General features: G+C 48.4%; 2 protein-coding genes and 1 pseudogene across 2 annotated transcripts; 2 read left to right on the top strand and 1 right to left on the bottom strand.

Annotated features, from left to right (window-relative positions):
- Window positions 1-7,337: 7,337 nt before the first annotated feature.
- On the bottom strand, window positions 7,338-8,513 carry LOC120843519 (annotated as a pseudogene).
- A 1,409-nt stretch (window positions 8,514-9,922) lies between these two features.
- Window positions 9,923-13,830, top strand: LOC120843520. The gene is made up of 4 exons (XM_040214913.1): window positions 9,923-10,121; window positions 12,541-12,632; window positions 13,407-13,611; window positions 13,709-13,830. Exons 1-4 carry the CDS (start codon window positions 9,923-9,925, stop codon window positions 13,828-13,830), a joined length of 618 nt encoding a protein of 205 aa, XP_040070847.1.
- An 8,823-nt stretch (window positions 13,831-22,653) lies between these two features.
- LOC120843521 lies at window positions 22,654-23,409 on the top strand. The gene has a single exon (XM_040214914.1). The coding sequence runs from the start codon at window positions 22,654-22,656 to the stop codon at window positions 23,407-23,409; it is 756 nt and encodes a 251-aa protein (XP_040070848.1).
- The last annotated feature ends 928 nt before the right edge of the window (window positions 23,410-24,337 follow it).

The following is a 24,337-nucleotide window of genomic DNA, read 5'->3' as shown; positions in this document are numbered from 1 at the left end:
TGGGCCCACCAGGCTCCTCTAGTAGGTCTGTGGGGCCCATCAAGATAGTTTTCTGAGAGGTGTGCGTTCCTTCAGAATCGTTCTAAGAGGTCTGTGTGGCCTTTCAGGGACGATGTAAAGGGTCTGTGAGGCCTTTCAGGGCAGTTCTAAGGGTCTGAGAACCCCACCAGACATTATCGGGAGGACTCCGCACAATTCATCCGAAGACAGTAGTGCGTAAACGTGGTGTGTTCATCGGCAAGGGCGGCCCGCATCGGTAACGCGACTGCGTAAACGTGATGTTTCATCGGCAGCCCGCATCGGTGACGCGATTGGGTAAACCGTGTCGCGCTATATATTGGTTCATTGTGTAGAGGCAGTTGGAAGCGAATATTTCTTTGATTGAGTGCAAATGATGCCGCCACATATTGTCGTCCGATTCGGAGACGGATATAACTCGATCGAGCTAATTATCGGACGATCGCGCGGACTCGGCGGCGCGGGTTGGCCAACCAGCGCCCACCCGCGCGCCCAGAACGGCTAGGTCGGCTAGGTCATGATTTTGCGAGCTGCCGTTGCGCCCAAGTTTATATCATATATACGACGGACAGCTGACTAGTGCGGCTAATGTGGGGTCATACGTATTGCTTGCTTCGACTTATTTTTGCTAGCACCGTTTGCGTGTATACAGCGTTCCAATATTTACAAATCCAAGGTGCAGCCGCACGTGATCGTGGCTCCGGAAACGGAGCGCTGAAAATGTCATTTGTTGAGACGTTCAGACGCATGATTGTAGCTTCCAAACGTGCCTCCGCAGAATGATTGATCACGCTGGAGGGCCGCGTTTCAAAGCAAGTAGTGCTAGCTCCCACTTGTAGCCATCGCTGCAATTCCGATGTTCGCATATGTGCGGCCCAACGCGCGTAAGTTCGTGTCACCGCGAAGAAAAGTACCGATAAGGCACCGGTCACTGGTTCTTCTCTCGGCTCGCCCTCGATGGTAGAAATTATCCGTGTATTTTGGAAGATAAATCATGCGAGTTCATGACATTGCAGTGCTGTCTGCATTTGAGCCTCACCACAGTAAAACATTAGCAGACTTTCACAGGTGTGATTCTTTGCAGCTGCCTTAAATTCTTGTCTCTCTCGACTGTGTATGGATCAAGGATTTGGGGCATTAGAGACACTGAAAATGAAAGTTCCGAATAATGGGAACGCCAAAAATCAAAATGACTAAGGCTTAGATGCCGAAAGATCACCATGCAGAAAACTCAATTGGCCGAAACATACAACACTGAAAGTGTCTTCAGTTCTAATATTGCGTCAAACTGCCCACTGGTCGCAAACTTCCCTTTGCGTGGTTCAAGTTTAAAAACCAGGTGTTTTGCCAAATAAAGAGCTATTTCTTGTTTATTGCATTCACATTGATATTTTCCATTGATTTTGCACAAATCCTCTAAGAAACCTCAGGACATAGATGTTGCTCATTGCAGATTGCTATGTCTCTATGCTCGTGATTGGCCTGAAAGCACTTATGTGGTGCACGTCTACCAACGTCTTCCATAGGCAATTAACAGAGTTATTAAAGAAATTTAGTAGATTGTTTTGCGGTCCAGTAATGATATCTGACAAAGATACAGTGCAGGTGCAAAGGTGCCGACTGTTTATAGCTAGGGTATCATCTTCAGAACAATATGATAAAACTGTTTATTGCCTTGTGGGTACCCGTTCCCAGAGCCGTATATTTGGAGAGTTTGGTCAATGGGAGGCGCGGTCAAAGGCAGGGCGTGCACCAGACTCGGAAAGAGGGCTTGGCGTGCTCTCTTGACCAACCAGAAGCCGAAAAGAATCCCCTAGCGGCGATAGCGAGAAACAGTTTTGATCAAAGGTATACGTTTGTATATGGTTTTAATAAGCGCGTAAGAGTGAAGTGTAGTAACTTTTTGTGGTTGAAAATTGGATGCACGTGATGTTTTGATCATGATCATGCAGAAAGATGTAAGAAACGAATGCCCCGCTCAACTCTGTTTTGCTGGACAGAGTGTGACCACTCGGACGGCAGATTCCCGGCCCTCGGCGCTTGGCGTAAGGATTATGTCGATCGTTCCGCTAGTCCCACTCTTCCACCATTATTTTCGATGAGCATGATTGAAACATCACGTGTACAATATTTTCAGACACCGAGAGTTACTCCGATGCAGTTATCAGGTATGTTTCTCGCGACCACCGCCAGGGTATTCTTTCCGGCTTCTGGTTGGTCACATTCGCATTTGTGAAGACGCCCTGGAACACGCCCAGCCCGCTTTCACCCAATGGCACCTCCTCATTTGTCTCCTATACTTCCCAACGAATGGCCAAACTTACTGCATACACGGCTCTGCCTGTTCCCAGCTCGCATCAAGATATTCCATAGGAACGGAGGGAATAACGGCAGACTTCGGATGATCACCCAGTGAGGTTACCTCCAGCAACACAGCCAAACTGTGGTGATTGCTGCCAATTCAAAGTTTGTGCTCACGAACACTTTGCGAATTTAATGTGACTTCAAGATATGCAGTAGAATGAAGCATCTCTTCAAAGAGTGCCTTGTATGCTACTTCATTTTGTTTTGTCATGTTGCAGTAGACGAAAGGAAGCATGAGACTATGTCCATAAAGCCATCAATAGTAAACAGCTGTTCAAATAGCGGCCACACCATCTTATATGTTCCATCAACCAACCGTTCAGTCACCTCAGACTTTCGTCAGTAAAAAATTAGGAGACCGCTTCATCTTTACATGTGCAGTGCTGCTGTGATGCTGCTGCGACAGCCGTGACTTCCTGTACAATCTTCTCAGGGCCGCCTCACCCGAGTGTGCCACAAATGCCTTAATCCGTTCTCGCACAGAAAGAACCATAACCCTACAGACAACTGCAGCGTGAATTCTGTGGGCAGGTGCGTAACCAGGGTGGCCGCCCCCACCCCCCGAAATCTTCAATTTTTCTGAGACTGACTCTCCCCCCTTATCTATGGTATTTTTGTCATAGGTGGGCCCCCCCCAAACATGATCCTGGCTACGTGCCGGTCTGTGGGCCATTGTATCGAGACAATTTTGTGAATAGTGTCTGCAAACTATGTTCACATTACCAGTATTGCCTTAAATGTGTTTTTATCAAGTGTATATGTAATAGCTTCGTCCCACTAGAGCGACAAACACAGATTTTTGTCCGGCGACACCACAAAGTTACGTGTTGCTGATGCTGTCCCACTGTAAGAACCAACACCCACGACCACGGTGGAAGAAACATTTAGGTGATGACTCTGTCCGACGCGGCGACCACATTGTGTACGGTGCACCGAGAGCTTCACTCGCATGGGGATAGAGGGCCCCCAAGTATGGGATCCCTCCCAAGCCAACCGCCCCGGTTGTTTCTCCCAGCGGTGGTCCCGCATTCCCTCGCTCACCGCTTCTTGTTATACCTCACCGCCGCCACGCCGCCACCAAGTCGCCAGAGTCCGTAAATCCGTGTTCTCTTCCTTCTTCTTCGGGTTAAGGCTCACCGTCGTGCGCGATGGTGGCACCTGTGATCGACACCGCACCAAAGAAAAACACGAGGCCAGCCACTGGCCACACACCACCACCACACCGCGAAAAAGGCAAGCAAGCTACGCCGCCGGACACCGTGGCCGTCGAGGAGGGACCTCATACCCCAGCACCCTCCGCGGTGGTGCAGAACTAACTACTCCTGGTCCGAGCCTAGCTCCGAACACGATTTGGTCGCTCGCTCTCCGTGGGAAAAGCGGCCAGAGGCATCACCTAAATGTGTTTTTTCCACCATGCCCACGACAAACGCCTACAAACGATCGACGACGGACAGGGTCTTGTTTGTCCTTGAACTTGAAGCGCCACAGGCAGTCCCACCATGGAACATCTCTCGAAGACAAACTTATCCTCCTCGCCCACTTGTAGCCTCCATTGCCTCTCCTCCCATCCTCCTACTCCTCCTACCTTTTCTCCTGTGGCTCGCTCCGCCGCTCAACTTTCAGAGAAGGCCTTGGCAGCCACTGATCATTCCCGCAGTTCCCGTCCCTCGATTGCTTGTAGTGGTCGTGGCTTCCTTGCTGGCGGTCATGTTGCAAAAAGGAATTTGCTGTGACTGGCTCTGCTTGCGAAAACCTGGTGTGCGAGGTGGTGCTTCAAGACGCCTAGGTCTACCCCCTGCATCAGGATGGATACACCGATGTTTAAGGACTTACCAAAGTAAGATCGCTCGCCACGAAGTACTACTCGACGTTTCGGCAGACGAGAAACTTGTCATCACGTTCTGTGATAATCGGGATGCCGTATTATCCCCCAAAAATAACCTGCCCTCGATTGCTTCGACATTAAGTTCCAAACATTCTCAAAATCGGCATAAAATTTTATGGCGCTCACCTAGGATGCCTTGAACGACCCGAAAAAGAAAAGATTTGGGAATTCTGGTTCGGAAAAAGTTTGATTTCGATTGTCACAACTGTTTGCGGAAAGTCGCCAACGGCAAATGAAGACTAGCAAAAGCTTTAATCAAGAAATAAAGTAATCATCTCTACTCTCACCGTGTTTGTCGGCGGGTTTTGCACTTAAAGAGCGAAACACGAAAACCGCGTCGCCAGACTGTTTGTTTGTGTATTTCGATGTGTTTTGTTGACAATTCCAGTCCCATTAGGAAACAAGTTTTCTTGTCTCAGTGTTCTGCGTCGTGTCTACCAGGTTGGACAGCGGACTGCGACAAACAGGCTGTCTGTCGGTGTCGTTTGTCGCTCGTTGTCGTGTGTCGCTGTCATTTGTTGCCGTTTGTCGCCCTAGTGGGACGCGGCAATAACCAGTTTTGCATTTCCATTCTGGGAATATATAACAACTGCGTCCTTGTCTATTTTATTCATAAACCATGCAAGGACTCTTATCATGCACTGCTGCTACATTTGTGTGTTGCACACTGCACAGCTGTATTTCTTTTCTCAGCAATCAGAGCTGCTTTGTTCTACTGATTGCAGTGTGAGGGTGTGTGTTTAGAGCTCATAGCACTAAGAGATAGTTGTTTATTTTGTAATAAAAAAAATAAATATAATCAATACAAAATTTTACATCAGTTTAGTCTGCATTGCTTTGCTCTATGGCCTAAAAGCCCTCTAGCACTGGAATGAGTTGTGCATGGAATATGTATGACGAGGTTTCCATGGCAAAGCGTGCCACTGTCATGAAAGTGGTGGTCGAGTCATTTCCAAGACTATATAGTTACATTGGGCAAAACAAAAATTTGCCACTAAGCTGATACTGCATATATCTTCACACTAGTGCAGCTGTCGTCTCCGACGATACTGTACCAAATTTCGCCAATAAGACATACCCATTTTTTGTCGTTTCGCTTTTCGCCCTTGTGAGGTTTTGGCATTTTGACATTTTATCATTCTGACTTTCCGGTGCTCCGATGTTCAACCTTTTCAGAATTCGCTGCTTTGATGTGGACCCACCGATGATATAATCTGGTCCAATGATATGAGTCCAATACTATAATTGTCCCACACAGCATTAGATAGTTACCCAGACCATTTGAAAAAGAAACTAAAAATAAAGTTCAATATAAGTGTACATCACGCAGTTTTATTGGCAAAGTGTAAGCAAAATAATATGAAACAATTATGAAACAATTGAAGTTTACAATTAGACACAAATAACAGTTGGTACCTTACAGCTAAGACATTGGCAGGACGTGAGCATGAGAGAATTAATACTCATTTTCATCAGATGTGCACAGGCAGCAACCTCAGAAGGACATTTTCAGCTGGGAGACTCTAAAGGGATACTACAACGAAATTTTGGCGCTCATTTTTTTGTCTATTTGTGTTCAAAGGAGCGGCATCACATCGAACATACCAATATCTTGTTAAAAAAGTCACGAAAAGGAATTTTAAAACGAATTAAACGATTAGGAAAGAGCACCTGGTGGATGTCGCTAACGCCTCGCTTGTAGCGCCCGTCTAGGGTCCTTGACAGCTAGTGACGGAGGTTGTCTCACCTCCGGCCACAACGAGAGAAGATGGGCAGTAGGAACTCTCCTCTTCCCGAGAATCTTTTGCGTGTCGCAGAAGTCGCTATTTTCCCCCTACAAGATTAGAGAAGATTAACCCGTCACTCAAAATTCGTACAAAAGCAGCCGCTTCGGTGGCTGGAACGACTAGGCCATCCTCTCGACGTCAGCCTTGCCATAGCTTTGCTCGTCCTGGTACGACCTACGTCACGATTGCGTTGGATGTCACGTGGTCTCCGCTGGGCCTTCTCCGAGCGCTTGCCAGAGTAGGCCGTTTATAACGAAAAATACAGCCACCAGGCTCACAATACAAACGTCAATTGTCATTTACGGATATTGTGGATCATCTTCAACCTATTTTTGAACACGACGGGAATATTTCAAATTTCGTTGAAGTATCCCTTTAACTGTGTGAACAAATTGGCACACCAAAACAGACTTCTACAAGGTCAGCTTGAATTTGTGTAGTAGAAATGCTGGTTCACAAAGCAATCTGTTTCAACCTGTGCAAGTACACCTATTTGTGTTCTAAACCTCGCAAAGTGTTAGACCAGCACCCTCCTGCTTCATCTCGATTCATCATAAAATACCAGAGAGTGCAGGCAAAGTAGTGATCACACTGAAAAAGAAAGAACAGTAGATGAGGGGCACATATACAGGGACAACAGCATGCCGTCTCTAGCACACCTGCAAGTTTATTTCCACAATAGTCTTTCTAAAGGTGTGCAAATATTTGAAAGTTTCGAACAACGAATCAAGTCTTGCCCTATTCTATTCATTACCCAAATTGAATATTGTTTTTCTAATGTTTCTACTATTTTTTTAATAGTAAAAATACGGCCTCAACGTCACGTGACACTTTCACAGGGCTGGATTCGCTGTGATGGCTCGTGGCGTCTGCTGCGCTCAGACCGAAGATGAAACGGTGTATAGTCCTCGTCACCTACCTTAGTTATTAGGATTTCTAAGCAACTGCAGTAAGTTCTATTATGTTGGACTGTTGGACCGTGTACACTGCTCCATCAACTGTCTACCAACTATTCGAAAACTATTAAAAAATTATTCCATTTGGTGCCGCCACTATTGGATTCGGTTTAAAAAAATCACTATTCGCACACCCCTGGTCTCTTTCCTACAGCACAGGCCGCCCAACGTCGCTGGGGTGTTGACTGTTGTGATTGCCGGCAACATTAAAGGGGTTTGCATTGTATAAAAAAAGACTTATAGAAATAAACTTGCAGCTGCGTTTGAGACAGTCTGTTGTCCCTCTCTGTGTACCCATCACATGGGCAAGTTGTTTTCTTTCACGTGTTATTCTTTTTCATAGAAATTTGGCATGTCACATAAATATGGCCCATGTTCATGCTCTATGAAGACACAGAGGCCTTCCAGCTCAGTTGATGAAAACACTGTCATATTCTCTTCATGGGGGATACAACGCACTTGTGGATGTATCGGGCACTTCCAATCCCGAAGTCTTTAAGAATGAGACTCTTGCAAACAAACAAAATGTTTCCACTTGTAGATACTGTGGATCTCGCAATAGGTTCCATCCTGCATTTTCAAAACCGCGTACAAGTCTTCTCAGCGCGCGCATACTCTCGGCTGTTGACTATGAACCCCTGCACCTTTGCCCTCGGGCACCTCTCAAGAGCCAGCACCCGACCAAAGCGTGATTAGGCACATCTTGCACGGCAGCGGTTAAAGTGACTGGCTGCGGAATGCCCGAAGTGTCACTCTTAGGAATGTCGGGAAGCTTCAAGTATGAATGCAACAGCAGGCCAAAGCTAGCTGGGAGGTGGGTCACTTCACTGAATCGCATCAGTGTCTGCTTCATGACCTACCTCTCAGCAACCTGCAGGGGAACCCCTTTTGCGGCAGTGATGAGGTGCAAAAGTGTACCATTTGCACTCTCAAACAGAAACACTGATGTAGCCCACAAAGGGGCGAGCTGCATGGAACTTTTCGGCAAATGCGTAAGCAGATGCATGTTGGATGCCTCTGCTGCTTCGCCATACAGGGCAGACAGTTGTCGAAGAAAGCGTGTCAAAAGCGCTTCGGCAGCTTTGATGTCGTTTCTGTGGAATGTTTTCTGCAGAAGAAATATGGCCTCGCACAAGAGTGTGAAGTGCACAAAGTGCTGCCGTGGAAGTATCCTGTGAAGACGAGGTGTGGCATAGTAAATCAGCTAGTATCTCCATTCTTTGGCTTTCCGCAATGCCCTCTCCGTAAGATATTGTGTCGAGCGTGAGAAAATGTGTGGAGGGCGCATCCTTGCAAGCCTCATGTCTAGAGTAGCAGTTCGGTTCCCGATATAAAAAGCAGCGCCTGTGCGCGAGAGCCAAGCCTTCGTAAGCTGCTTTGTCACACCTTCGAGCACACAATGCATATAATCTGGTAGACTAGGTAGAGTCCCTGCAGCCTGGCCATTGGGCTTGGTCCATACATGCCATATGTTGGGGTTCCAAACGTCGTAGCTGCCCTCATGTCCTGCAGTACACCCTCGTGTGTCCTTTCGGTTTTATTACTACTGTAGGGAAATCTCAGGGTACCTATGATCAAAAGACCCAAGCAATTCTTAAATGATGAAGCGCCGTAGCCTATTACAACCAGGCATCAATCTGAAAAAATCTGGTTCCACAGTGATGCAGTATGGAGGCAGTAATTCTCTTCCATAGAATTTCAACAAAGCCTATAAGAGCCATAGCTGGGGGTTAAAATTTTATTATGGTTATTTTAGCATGGGAGCAAGGGAAAAACAGGACTTGTGTATTTGTGGTTATACTAATGCGCCATAGATTGGAGCCAGTGAAGCGAACGCTTGCGTTGCGGAACCCAAGGGGTTCCTATTTCCACCCGTGCCCGTTTCGATTTGGATGAGCACTCTTGCTTGTACCCGGTCGTGGCTGCGACAAGCTGGTTCCCGCGGATCTGTTAAACTTAGTCACTCTGTTCGACATTCTTTGTTTCGGGACCGCATACGCTACACCTGGCTGCAAGTACTGCTACCTCCTTCTCTTGGAAGTGGACGGAGGTAGGTGACATTATGATTGATAACACTGGTTGCTCAAAAAAAAAAAAAAACCTGCATATCAGCTAAACTTGACGCCAGGCAGACGACAGGGAAGGATGATTCACGGTGCCCAGCTAGTCGATGTCCGCGCGTTTTACTTTAGGTGCGAGCGACGCTACAGCATGAGCCCCATCCTCCGTGCGTTCTTCACGCGGGCTCGGGCAGTGCGGGCACCGTTTCAGGCCGCATGCTCGCGCTTGTAGCTTCGGCTTCGCTCGTACGTAAGGTAACACCACATAGATCCGAGCGTGAAGAAGCTTCGAAACATCGGAGTCTCAAGCTCACGCGCGAAGCTTGAGACAGTGCACACGATTAAGGTACGACGTTTCCCAGACATTAAAATAAAAAAAGTCAAAATGGCGGAAAAATTAAACAATTCCAATGTTTACAAAAGTCGCAGTCCACTCGCACTCCACATTAGTCCAGCGAGCGCGGGTTCACAACTGCGACGGGTGGTCGGAAACACAGTGGTCGGAAACTTTTACATTTGCTGGGCAGCGTCTGCTCGAGACGCTCGAGACCGACAGCAGCAGAGCGGAAGCGGAAACTGGTCTCGACTTCAAGGTGAATAATGGTTCTCGTTTGGTTTTTACCTCACCCTGGTTTCTCATATGACAATCAAATATTTGTGAAAGTAAAAATGTCTGTTCTAAATATTGTTTTGCACACTTTACATTTAAATATATTTAAGTATTTACCGACAACTTGCGCCCTCTGGATTCAATCCCAATATGTGTGTGCATCTGTGCGGCCGGTGTGCTTGCCTTTCTTAGTGCTTTCTGTCTTCGTCGGTATCTACGCGCATCGAGAACTGAAATCGGTCATGTGCGAGAACGAGATATTCGTATTAGTAGGGTGCAAAGTTGACCATACAACTGCGGTTGTCTCAAGCACAAAAATCAGAAACTTCTGCCCGATCACCATCGAGGATTTCAATCCCGACGTGCTGTATGAGGTGTTCTGGAGCGGAGATCAGAATACGAGAGGCGGCTACTATGAGGCGCAGATAATAGACATGGCAGGTATCGTAACATTTTCTTACGTTCCTTTCTGTGCAAGTTAGCAGTTGGTCGTGGTGTGCGCGAAACCACTTGAACGCCTCGTCTAGGCGATCGTTACTGCAGGACGCTATAAACTTTGCATTTTGCAACCGGACGTAAACGACTCCTCTTTACACGCTCTGTTCATTATCATTAACCTTCGGAAAGTAAGCGTCGTTGAAAATAAAATCTCTCTTTCTCTTTCTCTCTTTCTACCTAGTTTGCATCGTTTTCCCCGCGTGCCCTAAGCCCCGTCCTCAATGTCTTCATCTCGTATCCTCCAGTCGTGCTTTGATCAGCATTGTTTTGTTGTACTGACAAGCTTCTCTCATTGGTTTCTATAGCGAGGCAACTTGAACCACTAAACAACAGTAGAAGGCCTGGTTTGATTGTGTTTAGTGCGTAGCTAGCAAGGGTTCATGTGCGGGCGAAAAAAATACAATGTTTAGTGGTTATCAATATTTTTCTTGCATCTCAATAGGAACATTTAGAACTAATGTTTGGCGCTGTCAGAATAATGCATGAATTGCAGTTCTGCAGGCTGAGGAAAAGGGTTACATACCTTTTTGTCGAGGGACCGGCGATCAAAGGGGAACCCGGTGCCCGTTCCACTGCGTGGCTGACGGCTACCTGCAAGGGCAGTCGCCGTGCAGGGTTCGCCATGCCAACAACGATGATCCTGGTATCCAGCAGTGTTTATTGAGAACCAGGGGTTCCCAACGAGACACTGTGGTCAAGCGAGAGAGTGCCCGCAGCGGCCGCTGACCTGAGAACCAAAGGGGTTTGTGAGCGGAGTCATCATCGGTGGGCCGAGCTCACGCTGCTACCCATCGTCGCAGGAGTTCGGGCAAGGGCTCTCAACAGACGGACGTCCACTAGAAAAAAAGGACGCCCACTGTCAGACCCAGGGGAAACGCTAGCTTGGAGAGATCGCTGGTCAGACGAGCATGTACGCCGCGACTCAACTTGTCGCCCGTAGTCCAATTCAGGACACCTCAACCAGACGGCCGTACACTCGGAGTCGGGCCTGCTCTCCTCCGAGTAGACGGCCGTCTTGTCAAGGAGTCCTGGATTGAACAATCGGCGACGAGTCAAGTCGCGGCATACGAACTCGTCCGACCGGCGTCTCCTCCTCCTAGTGGACGTCCTGCCAAGAGTCCTGGCCCCGAACCACCGCGACGACAGTAGCAGAGTGAGCTTGGCCCACTGGCGATGACTCCGCTCGCAATCAGAGGTGGATCCAGAACTCCGTTTGGGGGGGGGGGGGGGGCAAAAAAATTTGCAAGGATACTATTCTCCCATTCTTTCTTGTGCTCCGGTGGTCCACCCACGTCAAATTGCCCTCCGAGAAGGGGGAAGGGGGGGGGGTCGACTTTGTTTTAGGGGGGCGGCCGCCCCCGTGGCTTCCTCCCCCTTAGATCCGCTACTGCTCGCAATACCCCTTTGGCTCTTAGGTTGGCAGCTGCTGCAGGCACTCTGTGTCCACGGCTCGCTTTACCACAGTGTGGTTGGGGGCCCCTGGTTCGCAATAAATGCTGTTGGATACCGGGATCATCACTGTTGGCATGGCGTTGGTGAACCCGGCGCCGTGAACGCCTTCACTGGTATCCGTCGTTCTGTAAGTTGCGCAGTGGGACGGGCATCGGGTTCCCCTCGGAGTGCCGGTCCCCCATAAAGCTTTCCCCACAAAGCTTACATGGAAACGTAGGCTCCTCAATCATTGCATGTACTATCACGGACAAAAATCCCTAGGATGCATGAGCAATCTACGAAACAAATTGTTGCGCCACCTACCAGTGACTTGCCTGGTTTTGAGACCACCGAAAAGCTCATGCGTATCATACTGTGCTTGCAGGCATAGGTTTTCGTCCACTCCTCTGCAACACGGTGCTTACCCCAGAATGCTGCACAAGGTGCTGCTTCGGCGGTTGCCGTGATGAACGTCTGCTACAGTTGCCACAACAGCATGTAGCGCTTGCGAGTCTGTTTTCCGAATGCGAAGATTCCACGCTCTTCCTATCGCAATTATTAGGGTATGCTTCCTGATATGGCATTGAATGAGCTAAAAGCTTAGTTTGTTCCAAAACCGGATGCGCCGTCTCTATGCTATACGCCGCAAAGTCGCAACCGCTATCTCCACTCTGCCCTAGCTGACGTTCATCATGGCATCCGACGAAGCGGCACTTGACGTCGGGTTCTGAGATAAGCACCATGTCGCAGAAGGGTGGCAGAACACATGCCTCCAAGGACAGTAAAATGCGTGTGCGCTCTTCTGTGGTCTTGCAACCAGGTGAGCCACCGGCAGAGGGCACAACTGTGCGAATCAGTCACCGCTCGCGCATCCTGAGGATTTTTGTCCGTTCTCGTTTCTAAAAGAAACAACCAAATCCACAAATTACAGAATGTGAAGACGACTTGCAAGTCTCCAGAAGGAGAAGGATAAAGCCACTGCCCACGGCAGCAGCGACCGAATTTACTTGCCCTCCAAATAAGGTATTTTTTGTCATACTTCTGTTTTTAGAGCGCAGCTCTTAGGGGCCCGTTCCCGGCTTGAGCGGCGTCGCCGTCGCCGTCGGCGTAACCAAGGTCATCCCAAGGTCACGTGACCCCCAAGGTCACGTGACCCCTCCCAAGGTCATCTCAAGGTCACGTGACCCCACGTGACCCCTGAAGGTCACGTGACCCCCAAGGTCACGTGACCTTGGGGGTCACGTGGGGTCCTTGGGATCACGTGACCCCCAAGGTCACGTGACCCTTCGAGGTCACGTGATCCCTCCCAAGGTCATCTCAAGGTCACGTGACCCCCAAGTCACGTGACCCCTCTGAGGTCACGTGACCCCTCTGAGGTCACGTGACCCCTCTGAGGTCACGTGGTCTCCTCTCCAAGGTCACGTGACCCCCCCAGGTCATCTCAAGGTCACGTGACCCCAAGGTGACCCCACGTGACCCCCAGGTCACGTGACCCGTCTGAGGTCACGTGGGGGTCACGTGACCTTGAGGGGACCCCCATGTGACACCCAAGGTCACGTGACCCCCAGGTCACGCCTCCCCGAGGTCACTTGACCCCCCTCCCCGAAGTCACGTGACCCCCCCCGGAGCGTATTAAAGAATGAGGGGAGGAGGAGGAGAAGGAGGAGAGGTCTACCCTCCCCTCAGTACCCTTCACTCCTCCTCCTCAAGAGCTGCGCTCCAATTCGGCGTTACAGGGAGTTGTAAACGGCTTCCACTTTTATTTCCTAATAACTAAACAACTCTTTTGTTGAACAGAAAAAGGAAAAACTGCTAAAGAAGGCATCAAAGCGTCAAAGAGATGTAGAACTGCTCAACAAGTTTGATCACGAGCACTCCGTCCCACTAGAGCAGCACACGGCAGTTCTGCGTAAACTGAAAGAGAAAACCAAAACACTTGAGAGGTGCCAAAAACTGAATGTGGAGCTGCAAGAGGCTCTCTGCATAAAGATCACCAAGGCAGGCAAGTATTCTTTTGTGTTTTGTATTGTTTACAGGGTGCATGCTGGCCACTGCCACTTAATGATTAGGCAATGAAACGGGGTGAAGTTTGTGTTAAGGACAGCGGTTCGAGGTGAAGCCCCTCTTTAAACGTCTCCCCTCGGGCCTTGCCTGCTTGTCATCTGCCCTGCAAGTTGTATGTGCGGACGGGGCGGGTGGAGCCACTTTCAACTATCCGTAGCTCTGAGCACAGGCTACGAACAATATTATTTAATTCGTTTCACTTCTGATTCCATTCTGTGTCTCTGCTATAATTTTAATGTGTCCTCCCTTTAGAGTGTCACCAGTGCCAGAAAGCTGCGGCGGGGGACACTCAACCCGTTTATTATTTAGACTGTAACGAGTCTTATGTCGACGACGTGGAACTGCATCCTGGATGGTCATCTCTCGAGGAAATGTCTTCCAAGTCACCGGAGCAAGCATTGCCAGCTGCTGGGGTGTCTTCCCCCACCACGGCACCAGACACGGAGGGGGCGTCGGCAACTGCTGGAAAGTCACTTGCCACCCCAGCACCAGGGACGGTGACACCAGCTGTGAAGGCTGGCACACACCAAGCAGCTCAGCAAGAGGAACAACAGCAGGCTGTGTGTGACTTGCCGATGGTAAGAAGCAGGCTACTTTTTTTAGTAAATATTATGTTGCACCGTTGAAAATTGGGCGAGTTGGTTATACTTAGTTAGAAAGAAGGAAACAGTGCCAAAAGCAGGGAGGGCAAAGAACGAAGAACAGACAGACCGAGTGATGAATGACGACAGGTTTATTTCTGGAAAACACCTACCGGCATAAAAACAGAAACAAATTGACATCGGACCATCGCCTAAGGGCACATATCACAGCTCTCCAAGAATATGATTTTCTTAGCGAAAAGCGCAATCGAGGGAGCACTGACGCACTCATTCTTATATTTCAAAATGTAATAGGCCTCGAATATTTCACGAGTCACCTGCTGACTGTGCCGAGGAACAATCTTCGCCTTTTCCAAAAGAGTGGAGCACCCACATCTATCACAATGAATGGCCAAATTACCCGAGGGTGAAGATCTCACCGAAAGGGCGTGTTCTCTGCGCCTATTATTGATGCACCTCCCTGATTGGCCAAAGTACAGTCTCCCACAGGACAACTCAATTTTGTACACCACCCTGACCGCGCACGGCACAAACTCCTTCTTTTGCTTCTTACCACAGCCGAGTTTTTCCGGTCGAACCCTCTCAACCTTAGCACATAGACGCCCCAGTTTTGAAGGTGTCTATGTGCTAAGGTTGAGAGGGGTCGTCCGGAAGAACTCTGCTTTGGTAAGAAGCACAAGAAGGAGTTTGTGCCGTGTGCGGTCAGGGTGGTGTACAAAATTGAGTTGTCCTGTGGGAGATTGTACTTTGGCCAATCAGAGAGGTGCATCAATAATAGGCGCAGAGAACATGCCCTTTCTGTGATCTTCACCTTCGGGTAATTTGGCCATTCATTGTGATAGATGTGGGTGCTCCCCTCTTTTGGAAAAGACGAAGATTGTTCCTCGGCACAGTCAGCAGGTTACTCGTGAAATATTCGAGGCCTATTACATTTCGAAGTATAAGAATGAGTGCGTCAGTGCTCCCTTGATTGCGCTCTTCGATAAGGAAATCATGTTCTTGGAGAGCTGTGACATGTGCCCCTAGGTGATGGTCCGATGTCAATTTGTTTCTGTTTTTATGCCGGTAGGTGTTTTCCAGAAATAAACCAGTTGTCAGTCAGTGCTCGGCCTGTAAGTTCCTCGTTCTTTGTCCTCCATACTTTTGGCGCTGTTTCCCTCTTCGTAATTATGTTGCAGCATAGAGTGATGAGGGAATATGGTGCACCATAAACTCTCATTATTAGCAGTGTTTTATTACCCCAATAAAAATTTGGACACAAGATAAAATGCACTCAAAGGTGCCATGAAACAATCTTCTTACTTTAAATCACGGCTCACAGTGGACCCTTAACATTCATAATCTGTGAAACATTAGTTCTCTACAGTTCAGCTATCAATAAAAATGTGGACGTAATGTTGGCAGCTTCAGCTATCTCCTTCGCGAATCTGTACTTTTAAAACTGCACTCTTGCAATTTTAAGAGTACAGAGCTAAAGGGAAGGTGGAGTGGCTCTCTGTATGTGAAAAAAAACGTCCATTTTCATTGATTTGACCTTCAGAATAAGAAATACCATAATTATATTCCGGTTCAACGCGTCGGAGAGCCATAAAAGTGATTTCAAAATAGTGCAGAAGCCTCACCTTCCTGGCGTTCTACAGCCAAAGGTTCTGTAATAATGTCACATACAGAGACTGTTTTTCATGTTTTTTCACGTTTCACAATACTTGCTCTAAAAATGGTTAAATCACTGGGGTAATTGCAAGAAAGCTCAAGAGCAATTCTCCCTCAGCTAAGCCGCATGTTGCATGTTCTCATCAACTGTGCCAGGCTGTTTCTCATAAAAGCATCACACCTATTTCTTTAGGTCAACATTGGACACAATGTGATGCTTGCTCACAAGAAGTGGAGCGATTTGTCCAAAAACACCGTAGATAGCGTTTTCACACAGGAGGCTGCCACCTCAATCTGGGGCACAGATGTGCTGAAACGGAGGAGCCCCACTGGAACCTTGTCAAACAAAGCAAGGAGTCTAGGAAAAACAGAGGCCTTCCCTCCCCTGACGCCAGAAAAGGTGCAGGTGCTACGCAGTGAGTAAAGTTGCATACAGGTCCTAGGAATGCTCCAAAGATTTATTTCACCAGCTGCTCTATGCTATAATTAACAGTATTTGGCACAGATAGTGTTCCAGGCTTTGAGGAGGCTATGGACGTTTCTACTGTAAAATCTGTGAGAAAAAAAAGTGAAAGCCACTTAAACTTCCTGTAACGCCGAATTAGAGCGCAGCTCTTGAGAAGGAGGAGGGAAGGGCGCTGGGGGGGGGTTAGACTAACCAGGGGGGTGGGGGCACGTGACCTTGGGGGGTCACGTGACCTTGGGGGTCACGTGACCCCCAATGCCGATGATGTCATCACTGACGTCACTGATGATGTCATCAGTGACGATGACGATGCGGGTACCGATGACGTCATTATTGACGTCACTGATGACTTCACCAGTGATGATGACGATGACGATGCGAATGTCGGTGACGTCATCAGTGACGTCGCTGACGACGTCATCAGTGATGATGACGATGACGATGCGGATGCCAGTGACGACATCAGTCACGTCACTGATGACGTCATCAGTGATGATGACGATGACGATGCGGATGTCAGTAACGTCACCGGCATCCACATCGTCATCGTCATCATCACTGATTACGTCACCGGCATCCACATCGTCATCGTCATCATCACTGGTGACGTCACCGGCATCCACATCGTAATCGTCATCATCACTGATGACGTCACCGGCATCCGCATCGTCATCGTCATTATCACTGATGACGTCAGCATCACTGATGACGTCATCAGTGTTTCCGACCTGAGCGGCGACGGCGACGCCGACGCCGCTCAAGCCGGAAACGGGCCCCTAAGAGCTGCGCTCTAAAATGTGAATATGGTCTTCCAAGATTTAAAACCACAATCCTATAAAAAAATTGGCATAAACATGTACGGGCACCCTCCATGAGCTCGCAATACACTGACGGGTATTGCAGATGGCAAACTCATGTTCCATGGTGCTGTGTCTTGACTATCAGAACATTGCGATTGATTTCACCAGTTCATTCAGAGAGTTACTTTATCGACCTTTATACTTGCGTTAATAGTGCTCGCACATTAGTAAAAGGAAAAGGATAATATGCCGCCAGTGCACACGCAAATGCACGTATGCATCGAGCACCAGCAGGGCACGTGCAAGCACGGCCTTGGATTTCTGGTGAGCGAACCTTCATCTGGCTGGCAAATGTGCTGTGGCGACGACACTATTTCTTTCGGTTTTCGTATGCTATTCTAAGCTCCCTAGTGTCTTGACTAGAGGGAGTCCCACCATACATTCCATGAATTTGACGGGGTGGGCAACTTCACGGCAAGTTTACCCCACATACCGTATTTACTCGAGAAAACCTAAAGGTTCGCTTTTCCGCGGAGCATGCAGCTTGCCAATCACCGCGATCGGCAGCATGATTCCAGCGGTTTACTGGACAGAGATAACGTCTTCGCACGAATATACCGTCTGTGAAGATTGCATTTTTATGGTGAATCCGTGCTCTCGATCTAGCTTTTCGCATGTTATTTTTGTGCAACGCTGTGATTGGCTGTATATTGTCACGAAGGACAAGTGATGAGGCGACGAATAACTGAAGAAACTAAACGTTTAATGGGGCGAACTTGTGCCCAAAAATAAAAAGGAAACAGAAGATACCAGCAGAGTGTCGCGTGCATCGTGAAGTCGGCAAAAGAGCAGTGTCAAATCGAACGCTGGTGTGAAACTGACTCGGCTCGCCTTGCGGATTTCCTTATGTTGCCCCGTGGGTTTCTGGATCGTTCGGCGTAGGAACTTTCGGTGCGTAGAACATTCGGAACTCGACAAGGCGAGAATGTTCTCGAACTTACTAGAAGGCCAAGTTGAAAGAATAAATAAAGTGACAGTTTGCAAACTGGAATCAAACATACACCTTCCGCGCGACAGTCAAGCGCGGTAACCACTCAGCCACGCACGCGCTTGCTCGCCAACGCGCGTGGCAATATGTGCATTGCGGTAACGCAGACGGAAGGGGCCTGTTCTTTGCGGCTATTACTCGAGTAAATATGGTATATCAAGTCAGGAAAATTAGGCCGGTGTTCATTTTCAACTTTGTATTTCTAATATGCTCTGCTTTTGATTTGATTAGTTCCCCCTAGCACAAAGAATGTGCCTCTGGTGGTTCAGCTGTCTGGGAAAGTTCTCTATAATGTGCCGAAAAGCATCAAGACCAGAGATGTCTAAGGGTTGTGGTAACAGTGGCACTTAAAACTGCAGCTTCATGAAATTTAATTATACTGCAATCTGCAAATAAAGTAATGAGGGAATGGGAATCATACATTGCCACACCTGCTTTGAAGATATTAGCTATTGAAAAATAAGTGCGAACTTATTCTCTGTGTATTTCTTCCAGCGTTCTTCATTACCCGCCTCATTAATCAAAAGGTGCCCGAGCCGCAAGCTGTGAAACGTGCAAAACAAATCCGCAGGTTTCTGATTGAAAAGTGCACCGATGCCAGGAGGTAAGAAAACACCAGTGCTTATGTCGTGTACTTTTCACCTAAAGATATAAGAATTTAAACAATTACAACCATAAAGTGAAATTTATGTCTACGTGCCATTACAAAATCTGTTTGCATTATCTCATTTTGAGTTCAAATGTAAAGCTTTGGCAGTACTTTGCCTGGTTAGAGGAATATGTTTGGTGCAAACATAACAGAACTCTGATAAAATATCTTTCATTACAAATCCCGACGTTCCGATGCCAGCTCTGTCCCTTGATTAATGAGGTCAGACAGACGTTTTCAAGCACGATTCTGCTGCGTGCCCAACCAATATGGTGTTCCGGCGGGGAAGTTGCAGCGCGGCGCGGGTCAAAGGGTGTCCCCACCCTGCAAGGTGTTGCTGGCATCGAGACATCCTAGTCAGTGCAACATTCTTAGCCACCATGACTGCTGACTAGTCAGGTTGATACAGACCCCATACTTAAATAACATATGAAACATACCATAAAGGGGACGATGTGTCCTGTTCCCCGGTCAATCACGGAGCTTCTCCTCAAGATTATCCTTGATCCATATTGTTCTGTCAGGGGCACCCAAGCAAACAATGTGCAGCCCGCAAGGTATCGAAAGCCTGGCAACACTGACAGTATAATCTTGTGTTGCTTCCTTAAACCCAGCTTAAAATGCCGTGATCATGACATTCAGCAATCGGACTGCACCACTCTCATGATAATGAACGATTTATAAACAAAAATTGTTGTGTGGTTCGCACGGGTACATAGTCCACACAGTGTAAAATATCAATGTTTAAACATGTTACAGCGGAGCTTTAAGGGCTATTTCTCCCATGGATCGTGTCCGCCAGCAAATAAATGTTGACACAACACTCTGGACAGCTACCTCCATCTATGAGCGACGGCGGCAAGCAGACAGCCGGTTTACTGGTTGTCGCCGTTGCTCATAGACAGCTCAACATTTCCAGCCTTTCCACTCTGTCTTGTCGACTTGCGGCTGGCCACTACTTCATTCCCACCATAGGACAGCTTCGCTGGCCTTCCTTCTTCACCAGTGTAGAAAGGCTGAAAGATTTTTAGTTTGAAAAATATTATACTATTGTACTCCCCCATTAGCCCTGCATTACATTAGAGGTTTTATTTTTTCTATTGGCCAATGTGAACAGTTTCCTGTCGCACTAAAGTTGAGTAAATATAATAGTTAAGAGTTGGCAGGAATGCAGTACCCTAGCCACTTAAGGTCCATACGCACATTCGCGTTTCAGTGCATTGCGGAGTCCTTGCGGCCAGGCGCGGTCGCTCGCGGTGCGTCGCGCGCCTTCCCGCAACGCTCGGTAGCGCGACGCAAGCGAGTAGAGACTCGCTCAACTTTCCGAAGCGTTCGGGTATGTTAGACCAATCAGAAGCCGAAAGAGGAGAGGGGGTGACGTGTCTGCTCGCTCACCCGGCCGACTCATAACACATCAGGGCTGAAAGGTCTCATTTTCAATAGGGATGACTCTGCTTGCGGCCCCCGCTTAGAAAGGCACCGAATACCCCCTGTCTACTATGGACTCACCCACTGCACCAGGATTGGCCGGCATCTCATCGACGTCACTGTCTCTTGGACAGCGATAAAAACAGCTCCCGTACGCTGTGTCTTCGCAGTCCGCGGCCATTCTTCGGCTTGTCTGCAACCTTATATTTTGTACGGCAGGTTGCCTTCGGCATAGTCATCGCCGGGATCGCCACCCAGGACTCATCGCATGACTGTGCTTGCGGCCCCCGTTTTGAAAGACACCGAATACCCCCTGTCTACTATGGACTGACCCACTGCACCAGGATTGGCCGACATATCATCGACGTCACTGTCTCTCGGACAGCGATAAAAACAGCTCCCGTACGCTGTGTCTTCGCAGTCGGCGGCCATTCTTCGGCTTGTCTGCAACCTTATATTTTGTACGGCAGGTTGCCTTCGGCATAGTCATCGCCGGGATCGCCGCCCTGGACTCATCGCATGACTCTGCTTGCGGCCCCCGCTTTGAAAGACCCAGAATACCCCCTGTCTACTATGGACTGACCCACTGCACCAGGATTGGCCGGCATCACATCAACGTCACTGTCTCTCGGACAGCGATAAAAACAGCTCCCGTACGCTGTGTCTTCGCAGTCGGCGGCCATTCTTCGGCTTGTCTGCAACCTTATATATTGTACGGCAGGTTGCCTTCGGCATAGTCATCGCCGGGATCACCGCCCTGGACTCATCGCATGACTCTGCTGCGGCCCCCGCTTTGAAAGACACTGAATACCCCCTGTCTACTATGGACTGACCCACTGCACCAGGATTGGCCGGCATCTCATCGACGTCACTGTCTCTCGGACAACGATAAAAACAGCTCCCGTACGCTGTGCCTTCGCAGTCGGCGGCCATTCTTCGGCTTGTCTGCAACCTTATATATTGTACGGCAGGTTGCCTTCGGCATAGTCATCGCCGGGATCACCGCCCTGGACTCATCGCATGACTCTGCTGCGGCCCCCGCTTTGAAAGACACTGAATACCCCCTGTCTACTATGGACTGACCCACTGCACCAGGATTGGCCGGCATCTCATCGACGTCACTGTCTCTCGGACAACGATAAAAACAGCTCCCGTACGCTGTGCCTTCGCAGTCGGCGGCCATTCTTCGGCTTGTCTGCAACCTTATATATTGTACGGCAGGTTGCCTTCGGCATAGTCATCGCCGGGATCGCCGCCCTGGACTCATCGCATGACTCTGCTGCGGCCCCGCTTTGAAAGACACTGAATACCCCCTGTCTACTATGGACTGACCCACTGCACCAGGATTGGCCGGCATCTCATCGACGTCACTGTCTCTCGGACAACGATAAAAACAGCTCCCGTACGCTGTGTCTTCGCAGTCGGCGGCCATTCTTCGGCTTGTCTGCAACCTTATATATTGTACGGCAGGTTGCCTTCGGCATAGTCATCGCCGGGATCACCGCCCTGGACTCATCGCATGACTCTGCTGCGGCCCCCGCTTTGAAAGACACTGAATACCCCCTGTCTACTATGGACTGACCCACTGCACCAGGATTGGCCGGCATCTCATTGACGTCACTGTCTCTCGGACAACGATAAAAACAGCTCCCGTACGCTGTGCCTTCGCAGTCGGCGGCCATTCTTCGGCTTGTCTGCAACTTTATATTTTGTACGGCAGGTTGCCTTCGGCATAGTCATCGCCGGGATCGCCGCCCTGGACTCATCGCATGATTCTGCTTGCGGCCCCCGCTTTGAAAGACACCGAATACCCCCTGTCTACTATGGACTCACCCATAGCACCAGGATTGGCCGGCATCTCATCAACGTCACTGTCTCTCGGACAGCGATAAAAACAGCTCCCGTACGCTGTGTCTTCGCAGTCGGCGGCCATTCTTCGGCTTGTCTGCAACCTTATATTTTGTACGGCAGGTGAGCGCAACTTCTTAGCCGACGTTTTTCTTTTCACTGTACGGCCGTCGACTGTAACTTTGAGTGTCTTTCTGCCTTGCTTCGTCGTTTAGGTGCATCATGGCCTCAAGCGATTGCCTAGCATGCGCTAAGACATTGCCCTATGATAACCGTTTTCTATGTTGTTCGGAGTGTTCCTTCTTGTATCACCTTGGCAACATATGCTCTGGTGTCGCGGAAACTACGTTTGTAAGCATGGGGCCTAGAAAGTGCGAAAATTGGCGATGCCAAACATGTAGGGCTAAAGATGGGCGGGCGACTTCGGTGTCGGACGTGGATGCCTCTCAGCCTGATTTCGCTAACTTCTCTGCCTTGTTTGCCAGCATGAACGCGAAACTCGATCAACTCCTGCCTTTGAAAGAAGAAATGGAATCCCTTCTCCCTCTAACTGGCAAGGTGGACGGCTTACTCGTAATGAAGTCCACAATTGGTGAATTGAGGGTTACGGTTAATGAGCTGAAGGAGTCGGTGGAATTTAACTCGGCTCAGTATGAAACATTACTCAAGAAAACAACCACCAACGAGACTGGGGTGAAAGAGCTCAGGGTGGAGGTGTCCCTACTTAGAACTACCATATCGGAAAATGCTGACTCTATCTTGCAACTGCAAGCGGAGTTGAACGAGACCGAACAGCACAGTCGCCTTCCTAACCTTGAAATTCACGGAATGCCTGTAACTCCCAACGAAAACCTGATACAGAACGTTGCTGACCTCGCTAAGCAATTGGAATTGTCCTCCTTTCACACTTCCCAAATCATCACTCTACATAGATTGCACGGACAAGAAGGGAAAACGCCTCCGGTCCTGATAAAATTTGTATCAGGTGAAGTTCGTGGATCCTGGTTGAACGCGCGAGGTAAACTGCGTACGCTAGTGCTTAACAAGTCTGCTCCGCAGATATACTTCAATGAGAACCTAACAAAGTTTAACTGTAATCTCTTCTGGCTAGCCAGAACCGGTGGCAAGGTCAATCATTTTAAATATGTCTGGGTGCGCAACGGAAAGGTCTTTGCTAAGCGAGCAGATGGGGCCACGTCCGTCCGTATCCGATATGAACAGGACCTTGAAAAGATAAACTAGAGCCATGACAGTACAGTTCCTTGAGTGCCCCGACTTTTGTTTCTTCAAAAAAGAATTACAGTCATCTTATACTAGTGTCGTTACAGTTGTTCATGTGAATATTCTTAGCATAAGGAAATACGGGGATCAATTTTTGCTTATTGTCGAGAACCTGGGTAATTGTGTTGATGTTTATGTTTTAACGGAAAATAATGTTCCTGAAGCAGCGTTGCAACTGTTCACTATTAATGGTTTAAATGAATTCTCTTTTAGGCGCCCCTCGGGCAGGGGGGGTGGCATTGGCGTTTTCATAAGGAACTCCCAGATAACGACAAAAGTGCCTGTACACTTCAGTCATGCTGAGTCAATGGCGTTTGACATTAATAAATCTGATGTTATAGCGTCATTATTGGCAGTGCATAGACCGCCGTCGGGTAATATTGCTGCTTTTCTAGATTAACTTAAAAACTTTTTAAATACGTCATTGACAATAAAAAATATATGCATCAATGGTTATTTGAATATCGATACGCTAAAAGACAATGTTCCTTTAGTATGTGGCTATATGAACCTACTTGGCTAGTTTTGGCACTGAAAATACTATAGTTGCTCCAACCCGAGTAGAATTCTTAAGGGAGAAGCTGGTTACATCTTGTATTGACTATATAAACGTTAGGGCACCAGACGCTAACTCAGTTAAATCGTTTGTTATCACCGAAAAATAAGCTGACCACTATTTCATTGGTATTCAGATTAATTCCAGTGAACATAGGCAAACACCTATTCGGGTGTCAAGAACATTTAACTTCCTTAAACGCTCCTCTTTTAATGATCCTGTTACTTCCTATGATTGGGAGTCTCTCCTACGTGTAGAAGACCCATCTCAACTCTATTCTAAAGTAGTCTCGCTTATTAAAACTTTTAGGGATCCTAGCACAGTAACTGTTAA

Source organism: Ixodes scapularis, unplaced genomic scaffold (genome assembly GCF_016920785.2).
Source record: "Ixodes scapularis isolate PalLabHiFi unplaced genomic scaffold, ASM1692078v2 PGA_scaffold5__190_contigs__length_132052651, whole genome shotgun sequence".
Classification (NCBI taxonomy): domain Eukaryota; kingdom Metazoa; phylum Arthropoda; class Arachnida; order Ixodida; family Ixodidae; genus Ixodes; species Ixodes scapularis.
This window is presented reverse-complemented; position numbering and strand designations above follow the sequence as displayed.